Source organism: Tursiops truncatus, chromosome 16 (assembly GCF_011762595.2).
Source record: "Tursiops truncatus isolate mTurTru1 chromosome 16, mTurTru1.mat.Y, whole genome shotgun sequence".
Classification (NCBI taxonomy): Eukaryota; Metazoa; Chordata; class Mammalia; order Artiodactyla; family Delphinidae; genus Tursiops; species Tursiops truncatus.
The window spans coordinates 80,339,792-80,357,251 of record NC_047049.1 but is presented as its reverse complement, the minus strand read 5'-3'; the positions used below and the strand labels follow the sequence as shown (position 1 = coordinate 80,357,251).

Below are 17,460 nucleotides of genomic sequence, written 5' to 3'. Positions count from 1 at the left end.
GTTGTGGCGAGTGGGGGCAGAGTTGTGGTGCACAGGCTTCTCATTGCGGTGGCTTCTCTTGTTGTGGAGCACGGGCTCTAGAGTGTGCGGGCTTCAGTATTTGTGGTGCATGGGCTCAGTAGTTGTGGCTCGTGGGCTCTAAAGCACAGGCTCAGTAGTTGCGGCACGGGGGCTCAGTAGCTGTGGCTCGCGGGCTCTAGAGCGCAGGCTCAGTAGTTGTGGCGCATGGGCTTGGTTGCTCTGCGGCATGTGGGATCTTCCCGGACCAGGGCTCGAACCCATGTCCCCTGCATTGGCAGGCGGATTCTCAACCACTGCGCCACCAGGGAAGTTCCCACAGTATCTTGAAGAACCCCCGATTGGAGCTCCAGGAAACCTGGATTTGGTCCTGTCTCTTGCGCTACCCAGCTCTGTGTGACCTGACATAGTTTCCTACCTTCTCCACACTTCACTCCCCTCATGAGAAAAGGAGGGGGTTGAATTAGATCGCTGTTTTCCACACTTCAGTTATTTAAGCATTATCTTGGCTTTTCTCATGCCAACGCCATCTGTCCCATGATTAACACAATTAGAGAGCAATGCCTCAAAATTAGTTCCTTTCTTACGCTTTTCTGCTGCGTGTTAACATAATTGCATAGTCATTAATAATTTAAAGAATTGCCTCTCACCGTGCCGACTGCCCATCCAGCCTGTGACGTTCGTCATCAGCAGGACTATGTGGACTCACAGGTTTCCCCCGAACCAGGGGCTTTGACTGCAGTTCTCACAGTGGCCACCAGGGGGACGGGGTGTCTGGCCCCAGCTCAGGCAGCCAGCGCCTGGGTGGCAAGGTTTCTCCCAGGCCAGGGGCTTTCCGAGTCCAGGGAGAAACAGAATGCTTCCCAATGATGGTGCTTATCCTGTAGAAATAAAGAAGTTGCATCGGCATATGGCACATTTTCAATACTGATTAATAACAGCACAAATAAGTACTTCTTCGCCTTGTTGGGATCAAGCGTTTCCTAGAGGATCTAATGAAAGCTATAGATTTCTTCCATCACAGAACCACGTATGTACAAACATACGGACAACTGCATACAAACACTTGCATGCAGATCTTCTGAGCTTATGGATTCCCTCTCTAGGGGGCCTTTGGCTCTCAAGTTAAGAGAATTTGGTTTAGAATAAGATCTGAGAAAATGTAAACTCCCAAGTACAATCAGGTACTTCATTTGTAATTTCACTGTCATTTTGTTCATGATAATCCCTGTTGAATGCATCGTTCTAAAAAGCACTGGTTAATTCTCTGTGTGTCACCCTGAATCGTGCTCGATTTGTCCAGGTCCTTCCAGCAGCCCAGGGAGCGTTAGCTGTCACCCCAGGGGTTAACTGGGCTCCTCTCAAGCAGATTACTGGTACTCAAATGGTTTGGTATCCGTCTCTCTCTGTCTTTGGCACCGCACTGCTCTGTAATATAACTGGGTCACTGGGGTATCTCTACTCAGCAGGGTACAAAGGCATCGTGGTTTGTCTCTATGGTGTCTTGGGCAGAAAATACAGATGTCTGGGGCATTTTCAGTTACCGTTGCTCATCCAGTGAGTCTAGTTTGAAGCATCATTCGTACGTCCAATTCAAATCTTTCCCCGTCCAGAGTTTGTAATCCTCTCCTTGTGGGCCATCGCTGCCCCCCGGCCAACAGAGGTGTTGATACCCCCGTGAATATGTGCTGACACATTCCCTCTCTTGTGGGACTCAGATGCGGGGTCCCCAGAGGCCACTGCAGCACCTCCCTGATCCTGACGTGAACAGAATCTCTCCACCCCACAAGGGCAACCACCGTTTTTCACGTGTCACCCAGCCTCTTTCTCTGGGTCTCCTTGGCCAGTGGACGCCCTCGTTGGGAGGATCCCTTTTGTTGTGTTCACTTGGTTCACAGGAAGCTCACGTATCTTTGCCGCACTGAACGGTGGGCATGCGGGTCGCCGGTTCCAGGCCGTCTGCCCTGCTGTGGCTCTCCCGATCCTTCATCCCTGCTCGACGGGCAGCGGTGCATCACAAAGTCGGTGTGTGGGCGGGGATTGCCGCAGAGACCTGATGCCCCGCGTCCCAACCCCTTGGCCTCCCTCTGATTCCCTCTCCAGCTGTGGACGCTTTTGTGCCCACTGACAGCTTTGCACCCGACAGGCTTCTCTGCCACGGGGCTTTCCCTGCCTCTTGTGAGGAAGGGGCGTGAGTGATGCCCCTGAGGGCAGAGTAATGGTCCAGCCTCCCCACGTCCAGGGGGACAGCTTCGAGGAGCGTTGCACACATTTTCTCCCAGGACGTTTCCCAGTTGGTTGGCGCCCCAGTTGCCTCTGTGGTGATCAGCTCAATAGCACACGGTTTATTGACGTTTCCTCCTTCCTACAACCCACTCTGGTTTCTTGGGAATCACTTCGCCAAAAAGCAGCCCGAACTCAGCTCCTTGTCTCAGATTTTGCTCCAAAGAGAACCAGACACAGATAGAGGTTCATATGGGAGAAACAGACGCAGATAGAAGTTCATATGGGAGAACCAGACGTCAGCCTTCCTTGCAGGACACCCCCTGGCTGGAAGAGGGGGTCTAGTGGACTTGCTTTTCCTTCCTTTGGTTTGGGTGGGAGAGCTTACTCCCTGTTTGCCCCCATGCGGGGCTGGGGGCTTGGGCAGGGAAGCATCTCTCATGAAGACTCCATTTCCTGCACGGTCAACACGGTGGTGAGTGAGGGTGCTGGTGGTTTGCAACTTGTGCAGCCCTGGGTGGACACCTCCCTCGCTGCTCCCGATTTGGGGTGGAGGGCATTTAGGCCTGTGTCCTTCAGCGTTTGCGTCTGATTCTGGAGCAACTGGAAAATTCCACCTCAACATCCTAGCACAGCAGTCAATGATCGGGAATCTACTTTTGCTGTATCTTTCACCCAGTCCAAAGAAAGTTATTTTTTCCTTTCTCCTAAGAGAGAGGTTTGGTCTACTGTGCACATATGACTGATAATTTTCTCAGGAATAGTTTGCTTTTCTCTGACTGTACATCCTGTGTGTTTTCCCACTGGACCTTCACCACCATGTACATGAAAACGGGTCATATTTACATCTTCAGTTGTGTGTGTGCACATGTGTGTGTGTATGCAAAGTGTCCTTTATCAAAGACCTTTTCCCAATAGATAACTTAAAACACAAGTGAACAAAGTACAACAGAGTTTAAAAACAAAGCTATACGATGGTTTTCCAATGTGGTTATCAGGGCAGGGCTCTGGTTTGCCTGTCCGGATACTTCCTGCTCACCTACTTCCTTTCTGATTGGAACAGATGAATGTTGTGTAGCTCACGGTGCTTCTGGACTGAGTCATTTTTCCTCTGACCCGCTCTTCCTCTCTTCCCTTTGAAACATGTGATACTTTGTTTCCATTTGTCATGTCGGGACCATCACACCGCAGAATTCAACGATGATCAGCTCTAAGTTCACAGGCTGGAATGGAGACACACGGCAGAAGAAAATAACTGTTACAGACACATTTTACCAGAGATGTAAAATGAGGTGGCATAAAAATGATCCCTGTTACCAACGTGTCAGGAGACGTTTCTGAACCCCTAATCATAGCTCGAGCCAAATGGGGACTAGCACGGCCTGTGTCTCTCCCAGGAGACCCACCTCTGATCCCTTGTCATCACCTTGAGAAGTAAGGGAGGAAGGAAAAGAGGAGAAAAACCAGTTGAAGGGAGTCACAGAAGACTCATCGGAATTTGTTTTAAAATCAGTGGCTTATAGATGAAACTTCAAAATAAAGGTCTCCTGTGTCATCCTCTTTGCTCAAATTCAGCTGAAGTCCGTCTGAAGCCTGTTGTATTGGGCATGGATATTATAAACCCAAGTAAATGGCCACGTGCCCCTCCTGCAAGGCTGTCACCTCTATATGTGGGATGAGATTGTAGAAACCAGTGATGTCCACTTTTCTAAGGTGTATGACTTTTACTCCGCTCTCCTTACTTTTAGACCCAAGTCAGATATATAAGGAAGAACTGTAAAGTTACCTTCATTGTCCCTGGCAAGTTTACAATGTTCAGTTGTGCCACAGAGTGGCCTCAGTCATTTATGACATTGTTTGGCTAAGAAAGCTATTTCCAGATTTAACGCACACTTCATTGATTGCATAACTGGCCCAAACCACTTCCTTATCGCCATCATCCCACCGAGGGAGAGATGGAAACACATTCGTCGGATGACATAAATTTGATAGGATAGCCCTCGATATGGAGCAGCAGTTGGCAAAGGTATTCGGAAGGTCCTCCTCAAGTCTTGTTGCCGGAAGTGGTCATCTGAGCTGAGGTTTTCCTCACTATGAAAATGAGAGCATCCGTTTTGGTTCTTTCCTCAATTAAAACTCTACGATTCCAGCAGTGGCACCACAGAGCAATTTTTCTGGCATCGTGATGACCGTCCGTCACTCCTGTCTGGAAAGGGACCCTCTGTGTTATACGTACAACTGTATAAACCACAGCAATTGTCAGGAGCCGTTCTGGCACGAGATGTCCCAGCCGGTGGAATGTCTGGGCTCCCCTCTGCCCTGTCTCACTCTAGACGTTCCCGAAGGTGACCCTCCGCGCAAAGGCAGCGCACTGGAGGGCCCCGGGCCCAGCGAGCCAGCTGCAGAGGAGGTGACCGGGTGGGTTCATCACAGGTGCACACTCTCAGGAAACACCTCCCCCCAGGTGGGATTTATTCTGAATTACTGAACTCTGTACTCACAGAAGTCACGCGGTCCATGTTATCCCTGGGATGCGGTATGCTGTCCTGTGCAGTTTGGATCTATACTGTTTGCAGTGGTGTAGGATCTTATTTTACAGATGGGTTTTATCCTTCTTTAAGTGATTGGTGGAAAAGACAAAAGTAGAAAGGCCAGGATTTTTCCAGCACTGGGCAGATGGGGACCTGCGTGAAACCCGGGGCTGAGAGTGTGGTCCTAGACACCCCGAGTCCCCGTGGGCACCGAGTGCTGTGCTGACATTCCAACCCACGTGTTTGTAATTCTTGCCCCTGAGGGATTTGCTCGTTCTCCGTACTGAGTAGTTTATAGGCTAATTTGCACTGACATTTGGGTTTACCATTGGGGTTTATTAAAATAAAGGGAACAACATTGTAGGAGGCAGAGGGAGCGTGGCTCTGAGGGCTGATGGGCTGAGATGGAAACCGGTCCCCGGCTTCATTCCTGAGCTGTCTTTTGTCCTGGGGCCACCACTCAGCCATCTGTGCACGGCTTTCTCTACCCAGAGTTAAAGTCTGAGAGACACAGGAGTTTCGGTGAATCACAGGGGCTTTTTTTATGGATTAAGTAATGAATGTGATTAACGATAATAAGGAGAATTCCCAGTTACCCACCTGTAGTTCCCCTGCAGCTCATTTTCAATTCTGTGTTGATTCCCTTCACTAACTCCCATCCCGACCCAGATGGTATCTATTTAGGAAATTCAGGAAACTCTTAATATTTGCATAAGCAGAGCAAATTGGGAAATAAATTAGTGTGAAGAAATGATCTAATGCAATCGAAAGCTGAATATAAACAGCTTCTGGACTTTTCTAGGCCGTGGACTCATGAAGTCACTCGGTAAATATTTGCTAAGCCCTGCTCAGTGCTGGGCCCTGGGGACAGCAGCACGAGATGGGCTGAGGTTCGCCGTCCAGAGCGAGAGGCTGGGCGGACAGGCTGAGACTCGGGGGCCCAGGGGAGGAGGTGGGTTCCATTCCCACAATAGCTGGTGGTGGTTTCCTTCCAGGGCCCCCCCCCCTTCCGATACATGGAAAGGTCCTTGGAAACATCTCATCTTTACTCTTCATTACAAAGGACGGTGTGTCCAGTGGACATGACACACCGTCCAGTCTCCTGATGCCAACATTGAGGTGGGGGGGAAGTGGCCAGCTCCCCGAGGACAGAGTCCCCTTATGGCCCCAGGGTGAGGGTGGGACCTGCACAGGGTAGGCGCTCAGTGGCCATTTGTTGAATACATTTGACCCCGTAATCAGCCATATGGAGCCGTGTAGGGAAGGCATCACCATCACCATCATTCTCATTTTAAAAACGAGGGAGGTGAGGTTCAGAGAGGTTTGGTAAGTCCAAGGACACATAGCTAGAAAAAGGTGGGGTTAGGGCTCAAACCGTGCTCATCTACCTCCCCGAAGCTGTCACTCTCAGCTGACTGTGTTGAATCATGGGCAAGGGGACTTAGCCAGCAGGTGTGGGTGGCATGTGGCTAGAAGCCAGGAAGAAACAGGAGTTCATAATCTTGCTGAAGCCTGACTGGTATATGGTGTCCAGGGAAGGGCTGGAAAGTGGCCACAAGCCTCACGGCCCTTTGATGGACTCCTCACCTCTGCTTCTTGCTCTCTGTGTGACCCAGTGTTGTGGAGCCAAACTTGTGTCCGCTTGCCCACACCCAGGAAAGCCAATCTACTGACACCCGGTGGTGGTGAAGAGAAGTGCAGTGTTTATCGAAGGCGCCAAGCAAGGAGTCCAGACAGCTAGTGCTCAGAAGGCCCAAACTCCCTGATGGTTTTCAGGGAAAAGTTTATAAAGACGGGGTGAGGGAGGGGGGCTGTGGGGTGTGTGATCAGCTCGTGGGCCTTCTTCTGATTGGTTGGTGGTGAGGTAACTGGGAGTCAACATCATCAACCTTCTGGTTCCAACTGGTCTGGGGTCTGTGTGCTTGTGAGCAGCATACAGTTAACGTCTTCTACCTGGTGAGGGTTTCAGTCTCTGTAAAACAGCTCTAAGGACATGGCTCAGAATGTTATCTATAGCCCTTGGGGAGGAACAAAAGGTTTTTGACTTCTTTGTTTAATGGCTAAACCATTATTATTTTGTCTTGCTTGAAACTTTCCTTTCTTTCTGCATTTTCTTTTCTCCAGTTAAATTTATTCTTTGACTAAAGTTTTTCTACAGATGAAAGGCAGGCGGAGGACCTGGAGGGGGAGTCTTGCTCTGGGAAGGCCCCATAGGGTCCTGCTTGGTTACACCAGAGCAAGTTGCTCAGATCTCCCTGATGCTCTGTTTCTTCGTTGGCAACACTGATAACACCCGGCGTACAGTAAATTCTCAATTATACCGGATTATTTTGTTATTACCAGTTAAATTTTTTTATTACTACTACTACTCTTGTGATTTGCCTTTACGCACACAGAGACTTGTTACAGAGAGTAACAGGTCTTAAAATAAGCTTCTAAATTGCGTGGTATGTTATATTAAGTAAGCAGCTTTTGAGATTATTGAGTCTGAATCTGTGTCTGGCCCAGAGATTCAATCAAGGCTCCCTTTTCTGTGGCCACTGTTTTCTAACTTAGAAAAGCTGAGGTGACATATTTTCTATCATTGTTTCTAAGAATATTAGGGCTGTTTCACTGTGCTGCTGGGTAGGCCCCCTTGTTAACGTAAGGGCCATGTTAAGATGTAGGAAATGGGAGCAGGGCGTCTACCTTTCCACTCCTACAGTGAGTAAGTCTGAGCCCTGGGGGGAGCATTTGTCCGTGGCCTTGGTTTACCCATCGCCTCTGCTCTGCGCAGGGGACAAGTCTTGTTTACAGCTGTAACCGCTTATAAATTGATTTGTCATCCTTTGATGAGAAACACCTGCAAGGCTCCTGCAACGGCAACTCACCAGCATAAGGTGGCAGCCTGGGCCACATCTTCACCAGCGTTGCTTCAACCAAATATGCCAACTCTTGCGAGCATGGGAGAAAGAGATTTTTAGTGGTTTTTGACAGTCTTTTAGCAAACCTTTTCTGAGAATCTCTGACCCAGGCATCAGTCAACCCTCTTTGTCATCTCCACAGCCAAGATCAGCCCTGGAAGTTTGCTCTGGGTGGCCCAGGCAGAGCTGTCCGATGATGTATAATGCAAACCACATACATGATTTTAAATGCTCTAGTAGGCACATTTCTAAAAAGTAAGAAAAAACAAGTAAAATTCATTGTTAAAATGTACTTAACCCAGTATGTCAAAAACATTGTCATCCCAACAGGTAATGAACATAAATGTCATTAATGAGCTGTTTTACACTCTTCGTTTCATACTAAGTCTTTAAAATCTGGGGTGTATTTTACACTTTCAGCGCAGATAGCCACACGCGTAGCTACGGTGCTGGACAGTGCCCAGTCCAGTTAAGCAAGGTGGCTCTGGGAAACAGCCAAAGCCCCGACAGATTGTCATTAAAACAAAAACTTACATTAGGGACCTCATCCCTATGACCCTCCTAAGGATGAGAGCCGCTGGGGGCCACTTTGTGGACCTTCTTTCCATTAACATTCTTGTAGATCTGAGGATTTCAGCTCATCCATATCTGTACCAATATGTATGTTTTGTTTTAAGAGCTGGGAGTGACGACACCCAAGCCCAGCTCAGAACGGAGCCGAAGATGTTGGAACCCACCGCTCAGGACAACCTGCTTGTGTCCATCACCAGGCGAGACTGGCTTCTCCAAGAAAAGCAGCAGTTACAGGTAAGCGGGTGAAGAATCTTCAAGAAACAAGACATCATTTTTCTTATCCATTTGAGCCAGAGGTAGCAAAGTGGGTCTTTGCTTTGCTTGAGTGAAGCAATTAGAGCGTTGGCTGTCCACCTGGAAGCACAGGGTGAAGGGTGGTGACTAGGGGGCCTGTCGGGAGTCTCATTACCAACGAGGGGTTGAAAGCTTGGCGGTGTGTGTGCCTGTCTTTGCTATTCCTCATTACCTGTTGAATATGCTTTCCTTGTCTGCCAGGCCAGTCTGTCACCTCTTCTCGTTTTGCCCTGAAGAAGGTTCTTTTAGAGGCAGAGAAAAATCTGAGCTGTGGCCGTGCTTTATGGCAACTGCCGTCAGCTTGGACTCTGCGTAGCGCCTGTCAGGAGGCAGAGCTGTAAGTGTGGACTGGGCAAAGTGGGCAGGACTGGGAAAGACTGGGAATGACTGGGGCACCGTGGGAGCTCCAGGTAGGCCCAGAGCAGTGGATGCAAGTTGGCCGAGAATCATCAGGGGCTAGAAATCTTGGTGCAGCCCTGAGTTCCAGCCAGGAGGCAACCAGGAGCTCTGGAAGTCGACAGTGTCCCCCAGAGACAAGGAGCCCTGCAACTCTGTCCACACCTGCCTGATCCTGGAGGCCTTGAGGCAGGAATGGGGAGCATTGACGTCTGGAAAGAGCAGAGGGCTTTAACACTGAGTCCAAGAGCTGGCTTAGGCTCCAAACAGCTGAATGACCTTAGACAAGTTAATGGGGCTCAGACATGTTACTGGAAGCCCTCCCGCTGCCCCCTCCTCAAGCAGAGTGTTCTTTTTATCTGAGTTTGCCCATCCAAGTCCATACAATAGCAAGGTGGCAAAGGGAAGCAAACATTGTTGCTACTTGAAAATATTCTCCAATAAACTGGCACTTTTTTTTTTAATTGAAGAGACTGTCTTTTCTCCATTGTATATCCTTGCCCCCTTTGTCATAGATTAGTTGACCATAGGTGTGTGGGTTTATCTCTGGGCTTTCTATCCTGTTCCATTGGTCTATATTTCTGTTTTTGTGCCAGTACCCTATTGTTTTGATTACCGTAGCTTTGTAGTGTAGTCTGAAATCAGGGAGTCTGATTCCTCCAGCTCCATTTGTTTCCCTCAAGATTGCTTTGGCTATTCAAGGTCTCTTGTGTTTCCATACAAACTTTAAGATTTTTTTTCTAGTTCTGTAAAAAATGCCATTGATAGTTTGATAGGGATTGCATTGAATCTGTAGATTGCTTTGGGTAGTATAGTCATTTTCACAATATTGGTTCTTCCAATCCAAGAACATGGTATATCTCTCCGTCTGTGTCATCTTTGATTTCTTTCATCAGTGTCTTATAGTTTTCTGTGTACAGGTCTTTTACCTCCTTAGGTAGGTTTATTCCTAGGTATTTTATTCTTTTTGTTACAATGGTGAATGGGATTGTTTCCTTAATTTCTCTTTGTGATCTTTCATTGTTAGTGTATAGGAATGCAAGAGAATTCTGTGTATTAATTTTGTATCCTGCAACTTTACCAAATTCTTTGATGAGCTCTAGTAGTTTTCTGGTGGCATCTTTAGAATTCTCTATGTATAGTATCATGTCATCTGCAAACAGTGACAGTTTTACTTCTTCTTTTCCAATTTGTATTCCTTTTATTTCTTTTTCTTCTCTGATTGCCGTGGCTAGGAATTCCAAAACTATGTTGAATAACAGTGGTGAAAGTGGACATCCTTGTCTTGTTCCTGATCTTAGAGGAAATGCTTTCAGTTTTTCACCATTGAGAACGATGTTGGCTGTGGGTTTGTCATATATGGCCTTTATCATGTGGAGGTAAGTTCCCTCTATGCCTAGTTCTGGAGAGTTTTTATCGTAAATAGGTGTTGAATTTTGTCAAAAGCTTTTTCTGCATCGAATGAGATGATTATATGGTTTTTATTCCTCAATCTGTTAACATGGTGTATCACACTGACTGATTTGCATATATCAAAGAATCCTTGCATCCCTGAGATAAATCCCACTTGATCGTGGTGTATGATCCTTTTAATGTGTTGTTGGATTCTGTTTGCTAGTATTTTTTGAGGATTTTTGCATCTATATTCATCAGTGATATTGGTCTGTAATTTTCTTTTTTTGTAGTATCTTTGTCTGGCTTTGGTATCAGGTTGATAGTGGCCTTGTAGGATTAGTTTGGGACTGTTCCTTCCTCTGCAGTTTTTTGGAAGAGTTTGAGAAGGATGGGTGTTAGCTCTTCTCTAAATGTTTGATAGAATTCACATGTGAAGCCCTCTGGTCCTGGACTTTTCTTTGTTGGTAGATTTTTTTTTTTAACGTCTTTATTGGAGTATAATTGCTTTACAATGGTGTGTTAGTTTCTGCTCTATAACAAAGTGAATCAGCTATACAGATACATATACCCCCATATCCCCTCCCTCTTGCATCTCCTTCCCACTCTCCCTATCCCACCCCTCTAGGTGGTCACAAAGCACCTAGCTGATCTCCCTGTGCTATGTGGCTGCTTCCCACTAGCTATCTATTTTACATTTGGTAGTGTATATATGTCAGTGCCACTCTCTCACTTAGTCCCAGCATACCCTTCTCCGTCCCTGAGTCCTCAAGTCCATTCTCTACGTCTGCGTCTTTATTCCTGTCCTGCCCCTACGTTCTTCAGAACCATTTTTTTTATTCCATATGTATGGGTTAGCATACAGTATTTGTTTTTCTCTTTCTGACTTACTTCAGTCTATATGACAGTCTCTAGGTCTATCCACCTCACTACAAATAACTCAATTTCGTTTCTTTTTATGGCTAGTAATATTCCATTGTATATATGTGCCACATCTTCTTTATCCATTCATCTGTCGATGGACACTTAGGTTGCTTCCATGTCCTGGCTATTGTAAATAGAACTGCAATGAACATTGTGGTACATGACTCTTTTTGAGTTATGGTTTCCTCAGGGTATATGCCCAGTAGTGGGATTGCTGTGTCATATGGTAGTTCTATTTTCAATTCTTTAAGGAACCTCCATACTGTTCTCCATAGTGGCTGTATCAATTTACATTCTCACCAACAGTGCAAGAGGGTTCCCTTTTCTCCACACCCTCTCCAGCATTTATTGTTGGTAGATTTTTTTGATGATGGCCATTCTGACTGGTGTGAGGTGATACCTCATTGTAGTTTTGATTTGCATTTCTCTAATGATTAATGATGTTGAGCATCCTTTTATGTGTTTGTTGGCAATCTGTATGTCTTCTTTGGAGAAATGTCTATTTAGGTCTCCTGCCCATTTTTGGGTTAGGTTGTTCTTTTGATATTGAGCTGCATGAGCTGCTTGTAAATTTTGGAGATTAATCCTTTGTCTGTTGCTTCATTTGCAAATATTTTCTCCCATTCTGAGGGTTGTCTTTGTCTCGTTTATGGTTTCCTTTGCTGTGCAAAAGCTTTTAAGTTTCATTAGGTCCCATTTGTTTATTTTTGTTTTTATTTGCATTTCTCTAGGAGGTGGGTCAAAAAGGATCTTGCTGTGATTTATGTCATAGAGTGTTCTGCCTATGTGTTTTGGAAGATTTTTAATCACAGATTCAATTACATTACTTGTGATTGGTCTGTTCATATTTTCTACTTCTTCCTGGTTCAGTCTTGGAAGGTTATACCTTTCTGAGAATTTGTCCATTTTTTCCAGGTTGTCCATTTTATTGGCAAAGAGTTTCTTGTAGTAGTCCCTTACGATGCTTTGTATTTCTGCATTGTCCATTGTAACTTCTCCTTTTTCATTCCTGATTCTGTTGATTTGAGTCCTCTCGTTTTTTTCTTGATGAGTCTGGCTAAAGGTTTATCAATTTTGTTTATCTTCCCAAAGAACCACCTTTTAGTTTTATTGATCTTTGCTATTGTTTTCTTTGTTTCTATTCCATTTATTTCTGCTCTGATCTTTATGATTTCTTTCCTTCTACTAACTTTGGGTTTTGTTTGTTCTTCTCTCTCTAGTTGCTTTAGATGTAAGATTAGATTGCTTATTTGAGATTTTTCTTATTTCTTGAGGTAGGATTGTATTGCTACAAACGTCCCTCTTAGAACTGCTTTTGCTACATCCCATAGGTTTTGGATCTACATGTTCTTGTCATTTGTCTCTAGGTATTTTTTGATTTCCTCTTTGAGTTCTTCAGTGATCTCTTGGTTATTTAGTAACGTATTGTTTAGCCTCCATGTGTTTGTGTTTATTTCGGGTTTTTTCCCCCCTGTAATTCATTCCTAATCTCATAGCATTGTCGTCAGAAAAGATGCTTGATATAATTTCAATTTTCTTAAATTTACCAAGGCTTGATTTGTGACCCAAGATGTAATCTAACCTGGAGAATGTTCCATGTACACATGAGAAGAAAGTGTAAACTGCTGTTTTCGGATGGAATGTCTTATAAATATCAAGTAAATCTATCTGGTCTATTGTGTCACTTAAAGCTTGTGTTTCCTTATTAATTTACTGTCTGGATGATCTGTCCATTGGTGTAAGTGAGGTGTTAAAGTCGCCCACTATTATTGTGTTACTGTTGATTTCCTGTTTTTATAGCTGTTAGCATTTGCATTATGTATTGAGGTGCTCCTGTGTTGGGTGCATATATATTTATAATTGTTATATCTTCTTCTTGGATTGATCCCTCGATCATTATGTAATGTCCTTCCTTGTCTCTTGTAACATTCTTTATTTTAAAGTCTATTTTATCTGATATGAGTATTGCTATTCCAGCTTTCTTTTGATTTCCATTTGCATGGAATATCTTCTTCCATCCCCTCACTTTCAATCTGTATGTTTCCCTAGGTCTGAAGTGGGTCTCTTGTAGACAGTGTATATATGGGTCTTGTTTTTGTATCCATTCAGTGAGCCTGTGTCTTTTGGTTGGAGCATTTAATCCATTCATATTTAAGGTAATTATCGATATGTATGTTCCTATTACCATTTTCTTAATTGTTTTGTGTTTGTTTTTGTAGGTTCTTTTCTTCTCTTGTGTTTCGCACTTAGAGAAGTTCCTTTGTCATTTGCTGTAGAGCTGGTTTGGTGGTGCTGAATTCTCTTAGCTTTTGCTTGTCTATAAAGCTTTTGATTTCTCTGTCGAATCTGAATGAGATCCTTGCCGGGTAGAGTAATCTTGGTTGTAGGTTCTTCCCTTTCATCACTTTAAATATATCGTCACTCCCTTCTGGCTTGTAGAGTTCCTGCTGAGAAATCAGCTGTTAACCTTATGGGAGTTCCCTTGTATGTTATCTGTCGTTTTTCCCTTGCTGCTTTCAGTAATTTTTCTTTGTCTTTAATTTTTGCCACTTTGATTACTATGTGTCTCAGCGTGTTTCTCCTTGGGTTTATCCTGCCTGGGACTCTCTGTGCTTCCTGGACTTGGGTGGCTATTTCCTTTCCATGTTAGGGAAGTTTTCGACTATAATCTCTTAAAATGTTTTCTTGGGTCCTTTCTCTCTCTCTTCTCCTTCTGGGACCCCTATAATGCGAATGTTGGTGCATTTCATGTTGTCCCAGAGGTCTCTTAGGCTGTCTTCATTTCTTTTCAGTCTTTTTCCTTTATTCTGTTCCACGGCAGTGAACTCCACCATTCTGTCTTCCAGGTCACTTATCCTTTCTTCTGCCTCAGTTATTCTGCTATTGATTCCTTCTAGTGTATTTTTCATTTCAGTTATTGTATTGTTCATCTCTGTTTGTTTGTTCTTTAATTCTTCTGGGTGTTTGTTCTTTCATTCTTCTAGTTCTTTGTTAAACATTTCTTGCATCTTCTCGATCTTTGCCTCCAGTCTTTTTCCGAGGTCCTGGATCATCTTCACTATCATTATTCTGAATTCTTTTTCTGGAAGGTTGCCTATCTCCACTTCATTTAGTTGTTTTTCTGGGGTTTTATCTTGTTCCTTCATCTGGCACGTAGTCCTCTGCCTTTCATCTTGTCTGTCCTTCTGTGCATGTGCTTTTTGTTCCACAGGCTGCAGGACTGTAGTTCTTCTTGCTTCTGTCTGCCCTCTGGTGCATGAGAAACTGCCACTTTCAGATTCAGTGGGCATCACTGCAAGGTTCGCGTAGCTGAAAATGTGAAGTCTGGTTTTTGGTTCTGAACAACATTCACCAGTTGAAGGTCTCCCCAATTCCTTATGACATCAGAGTGTACGGAACATACTCAGTGTTTGGAGGGAGCATTCGTGGCAGAACTCTGGGAGAAGGTGGATATTCATTTATTCAGTAGGAATTTTTGAGTGCCTGTGACATGCCAGGTACTGTCTGCCATGCTCAGGGTTCCTGTGGAGTTTATGTCCTAGTGGGGGTGGGAGTGCGGAGATAGACAAGAAGTGGCAAACGTGATAAAAGCCTAAATTCTATGCCTAGAATGTTGTAGGGTGGTAAGAGCTACAGTGCATGGACCAGAGTGTTGGGGTAGGGGAGTCTACTCACTGAGAAGGGAGATTGAAGCGAACGCTTGATGGAAGAGGGAGGGGGGCCTTGCAGAAATCTCCAGTAAGAGCGTTCCCCATGGAGGGGACAGTCACTCGAAGGCTGCAGTGGGAGCGTGCCCCATGCCTTCAAAGGGTAGCCAGGAGGCCAGGATTGCGGAAACAGCAGAGGAGAAGGTCAGTGATGAGAGGGCCTTTGCAGGGCCTTGTGAGGTCTTGGGCTCTTCTCTGACTGGGAGCCATGGGGGGTTTTTAAGCAGTGAAGTTATGTAATTGACCGCAATTTAAAGAGTCACTTTGACATCTGTGTGAGGATAGGGTGGAGGGCCACTGTGGAAAACAGGATGGTGGTTCTTTAAAAAGTTAAAAGTAAAATTACCATGTGATTCAGCAATTTCTCTTCTGGGTATAAGCCCCCAAAGAACTGAAAGCAGACACCCAAAGACATCTCCATAGCAGCATTATTCACAACAGTCAAAAGGTGGAAGCAACCCACGGGTCCATCGACAGATGAATGGATAAACAAAATGTGGTGTATACGTACAGTGCAGCCTTTCAAAGGAAGAAAATTCTGAAACGTGCTACAGCATGGATGAAACTTGAGGACATTATACTAAGTGAAATGAGCCAGCCTCAAAAAGACAAATATCGTATGATTCCACGTATACGAGGTCCCCAGAAGAGTTAGATTCTAGAGACAGAAAGCAGAATGATGACCACCAAGCCTGGAGGCAGGGGGAATGGTGGGGTCAGTGTTTAATGGGGACAGAATTTCAGTTTTGCGGGGTGCAAAGAGCTCTGGAGACGGATGGTGGTGGTGGTTGTACAACAATATGAATATACTTAATGCCACTGAATTACACTTAAAAATGGTTAAGATGGTACATTTTATGTTACCTGTATTTTACCACAGTTAAAAAAAACCCAAAACAAACAGAAAAGAAAAGAATAGGGGATGGGAGTTCAAAGGTTGGAAGTAGGGAGGTGAGATGGGAGACAGTGTCAGTAATACCATAATCTTGGACCAGTGGGATACACGCTGTTGTTTTCTTAGGGTGTCTTGGGTGGATCCTCAGTACCTCCTGCTGTGTGTCCTTCCTCCCCTACTGGAAGAGGGGTCAGTGGGTGATCTGTACCTTGAGGCTGAGAGGACGTGGGTGAGAGATGGGGGGACAGCCAGGGTTAGAGCTGTGCTCTTATCAGCGGGAAACCAGCGCATGGAACCTGGGAGTATGTTAATTAAAAGAGTCTCGTTTTAGCTTCAGAATCCTATGGTCAGTGAGATGATGAGCTGCCGTAACACTACGCACAGCGGGCATTCAGTTACCTGCTGCTTGTTTTATCCATCGACCTCAAGATTGGACAATACTCGATTCTTTGGATTTTGGTTTGTTGTATTAGTGGAAGTTAAATTGATTTACTATTTTTATGAACCGAGACAGGAGAGTGCTATCTGCGGCGTGTCGTTTTTCTCGCAATCCTGTAGCCTTAAGAGGCTATTATTTCTGATCTTTCTCTACATGGTAAATCTGCATGTTTGGGGACAGACCAGCCAAGCCTCGTTTGTTTTTCTTTTTTGGTCTGTGGGTTGTGTTTCCTGCTTACTGGTGTCTCAAGTCCATGAAGTTTGCCGCCCTGTGTTCTAGCTCTGTCACCTGAAATGAAGTAAGTCGTTTATATATTTGCTGCCTTCTTCCAAGTCAAATTCTTGGCTCGCCACCCGGAGTTATTTCACGCTTGGGAGGGAATGTTTCTCCTTATGCCAACTAATCAGAAATACAAAGCTGGCGTGATTTTTCCAGTTCAGCAAACCTCCAAAAATCTGCCTGCTTCAGAAGGGCAACTTCACGGCTCTCATGCATATGGCGGACTCTCATGGAAAGGACTCATTTTCAGCAGTGCAGTCTGCCGCGAGCAGGGTGAATTTACAAAATCTCTCTCTATTCTCTACAGAAAGAGATCGAAGCCCTCCAAGCCAGGATGTCTGTGCTGGACGCAAAAGATCAACAGCTGAGACGGGAACTAGAAGAGCAGGAGTGGGTCCTCCCGTGGCAGGGCTGCGACCTCATGGGAGGGCTGTCCCTGGGCGAGTTGCAGGAGGTCAGCAAGACCTTGCAGGACACCCTGGCCTTGGCCGAGCAGATTCCCGTCCGTGCAGAGCCGCCCGAAACCATCAGGAGGTACTGGTGATTTCCTAACTGATTTTGGATCGCTCATCTCGTTCATCTGTTTATGGGATTGATTTTGTCTGCTGGCCCGCATATATAAATTATTTTCCAAGCAGCGCTTTGTTTTTTCAAGGGAAGCACTGTTGATATTTCGAGTGGCAAAATTCTTCATGGTGTCGGGCAGTCCTGCACATCGCAGGGTATTTTACACCCTGGCTACATACCCGCTAAATACCACGATTCCTCTCCATTCTGATACGGACCTTTCCCATGTCCAAACGCCCCAGGGGTGCCTTCCTTCCCTTTTGAGATCTGCTGGGGCTCAGTTGGTTGGAGATTTGGATGCCAGCCTTTGCTGAGGGTG

General features: G+C 45.4%; 1 protein-coding gene across 6 annotated transcripts in view; it reads left to right on the top strand.

The window, feature by feature from the left end:
• DISC1 (DISC1 scaffold protein) overlaps positions 1-17,460 on the top strand; it is a 342,719-nt gene that overhangs the window by 101,841 nt on the left and 223,418 nt on the right. For all 6 annotated transcript variants that reach the window (XM_033842010.2, XM_073793660.1, XM_073793662.1 and 3 more), the window contains exons 5-6: positions 8,353-8,482; positions 16,882-17,108. In XM_033842010.2, coding sequence (XP_033697901.1) covers positions 8,353-8,482; positions 16,882-17,108 — 357 coding nt within the window. The remainder of the gene's footprint in view (positions 1-8,352; positions 8,483-16,881; positions 17,109-17,460) is intronic.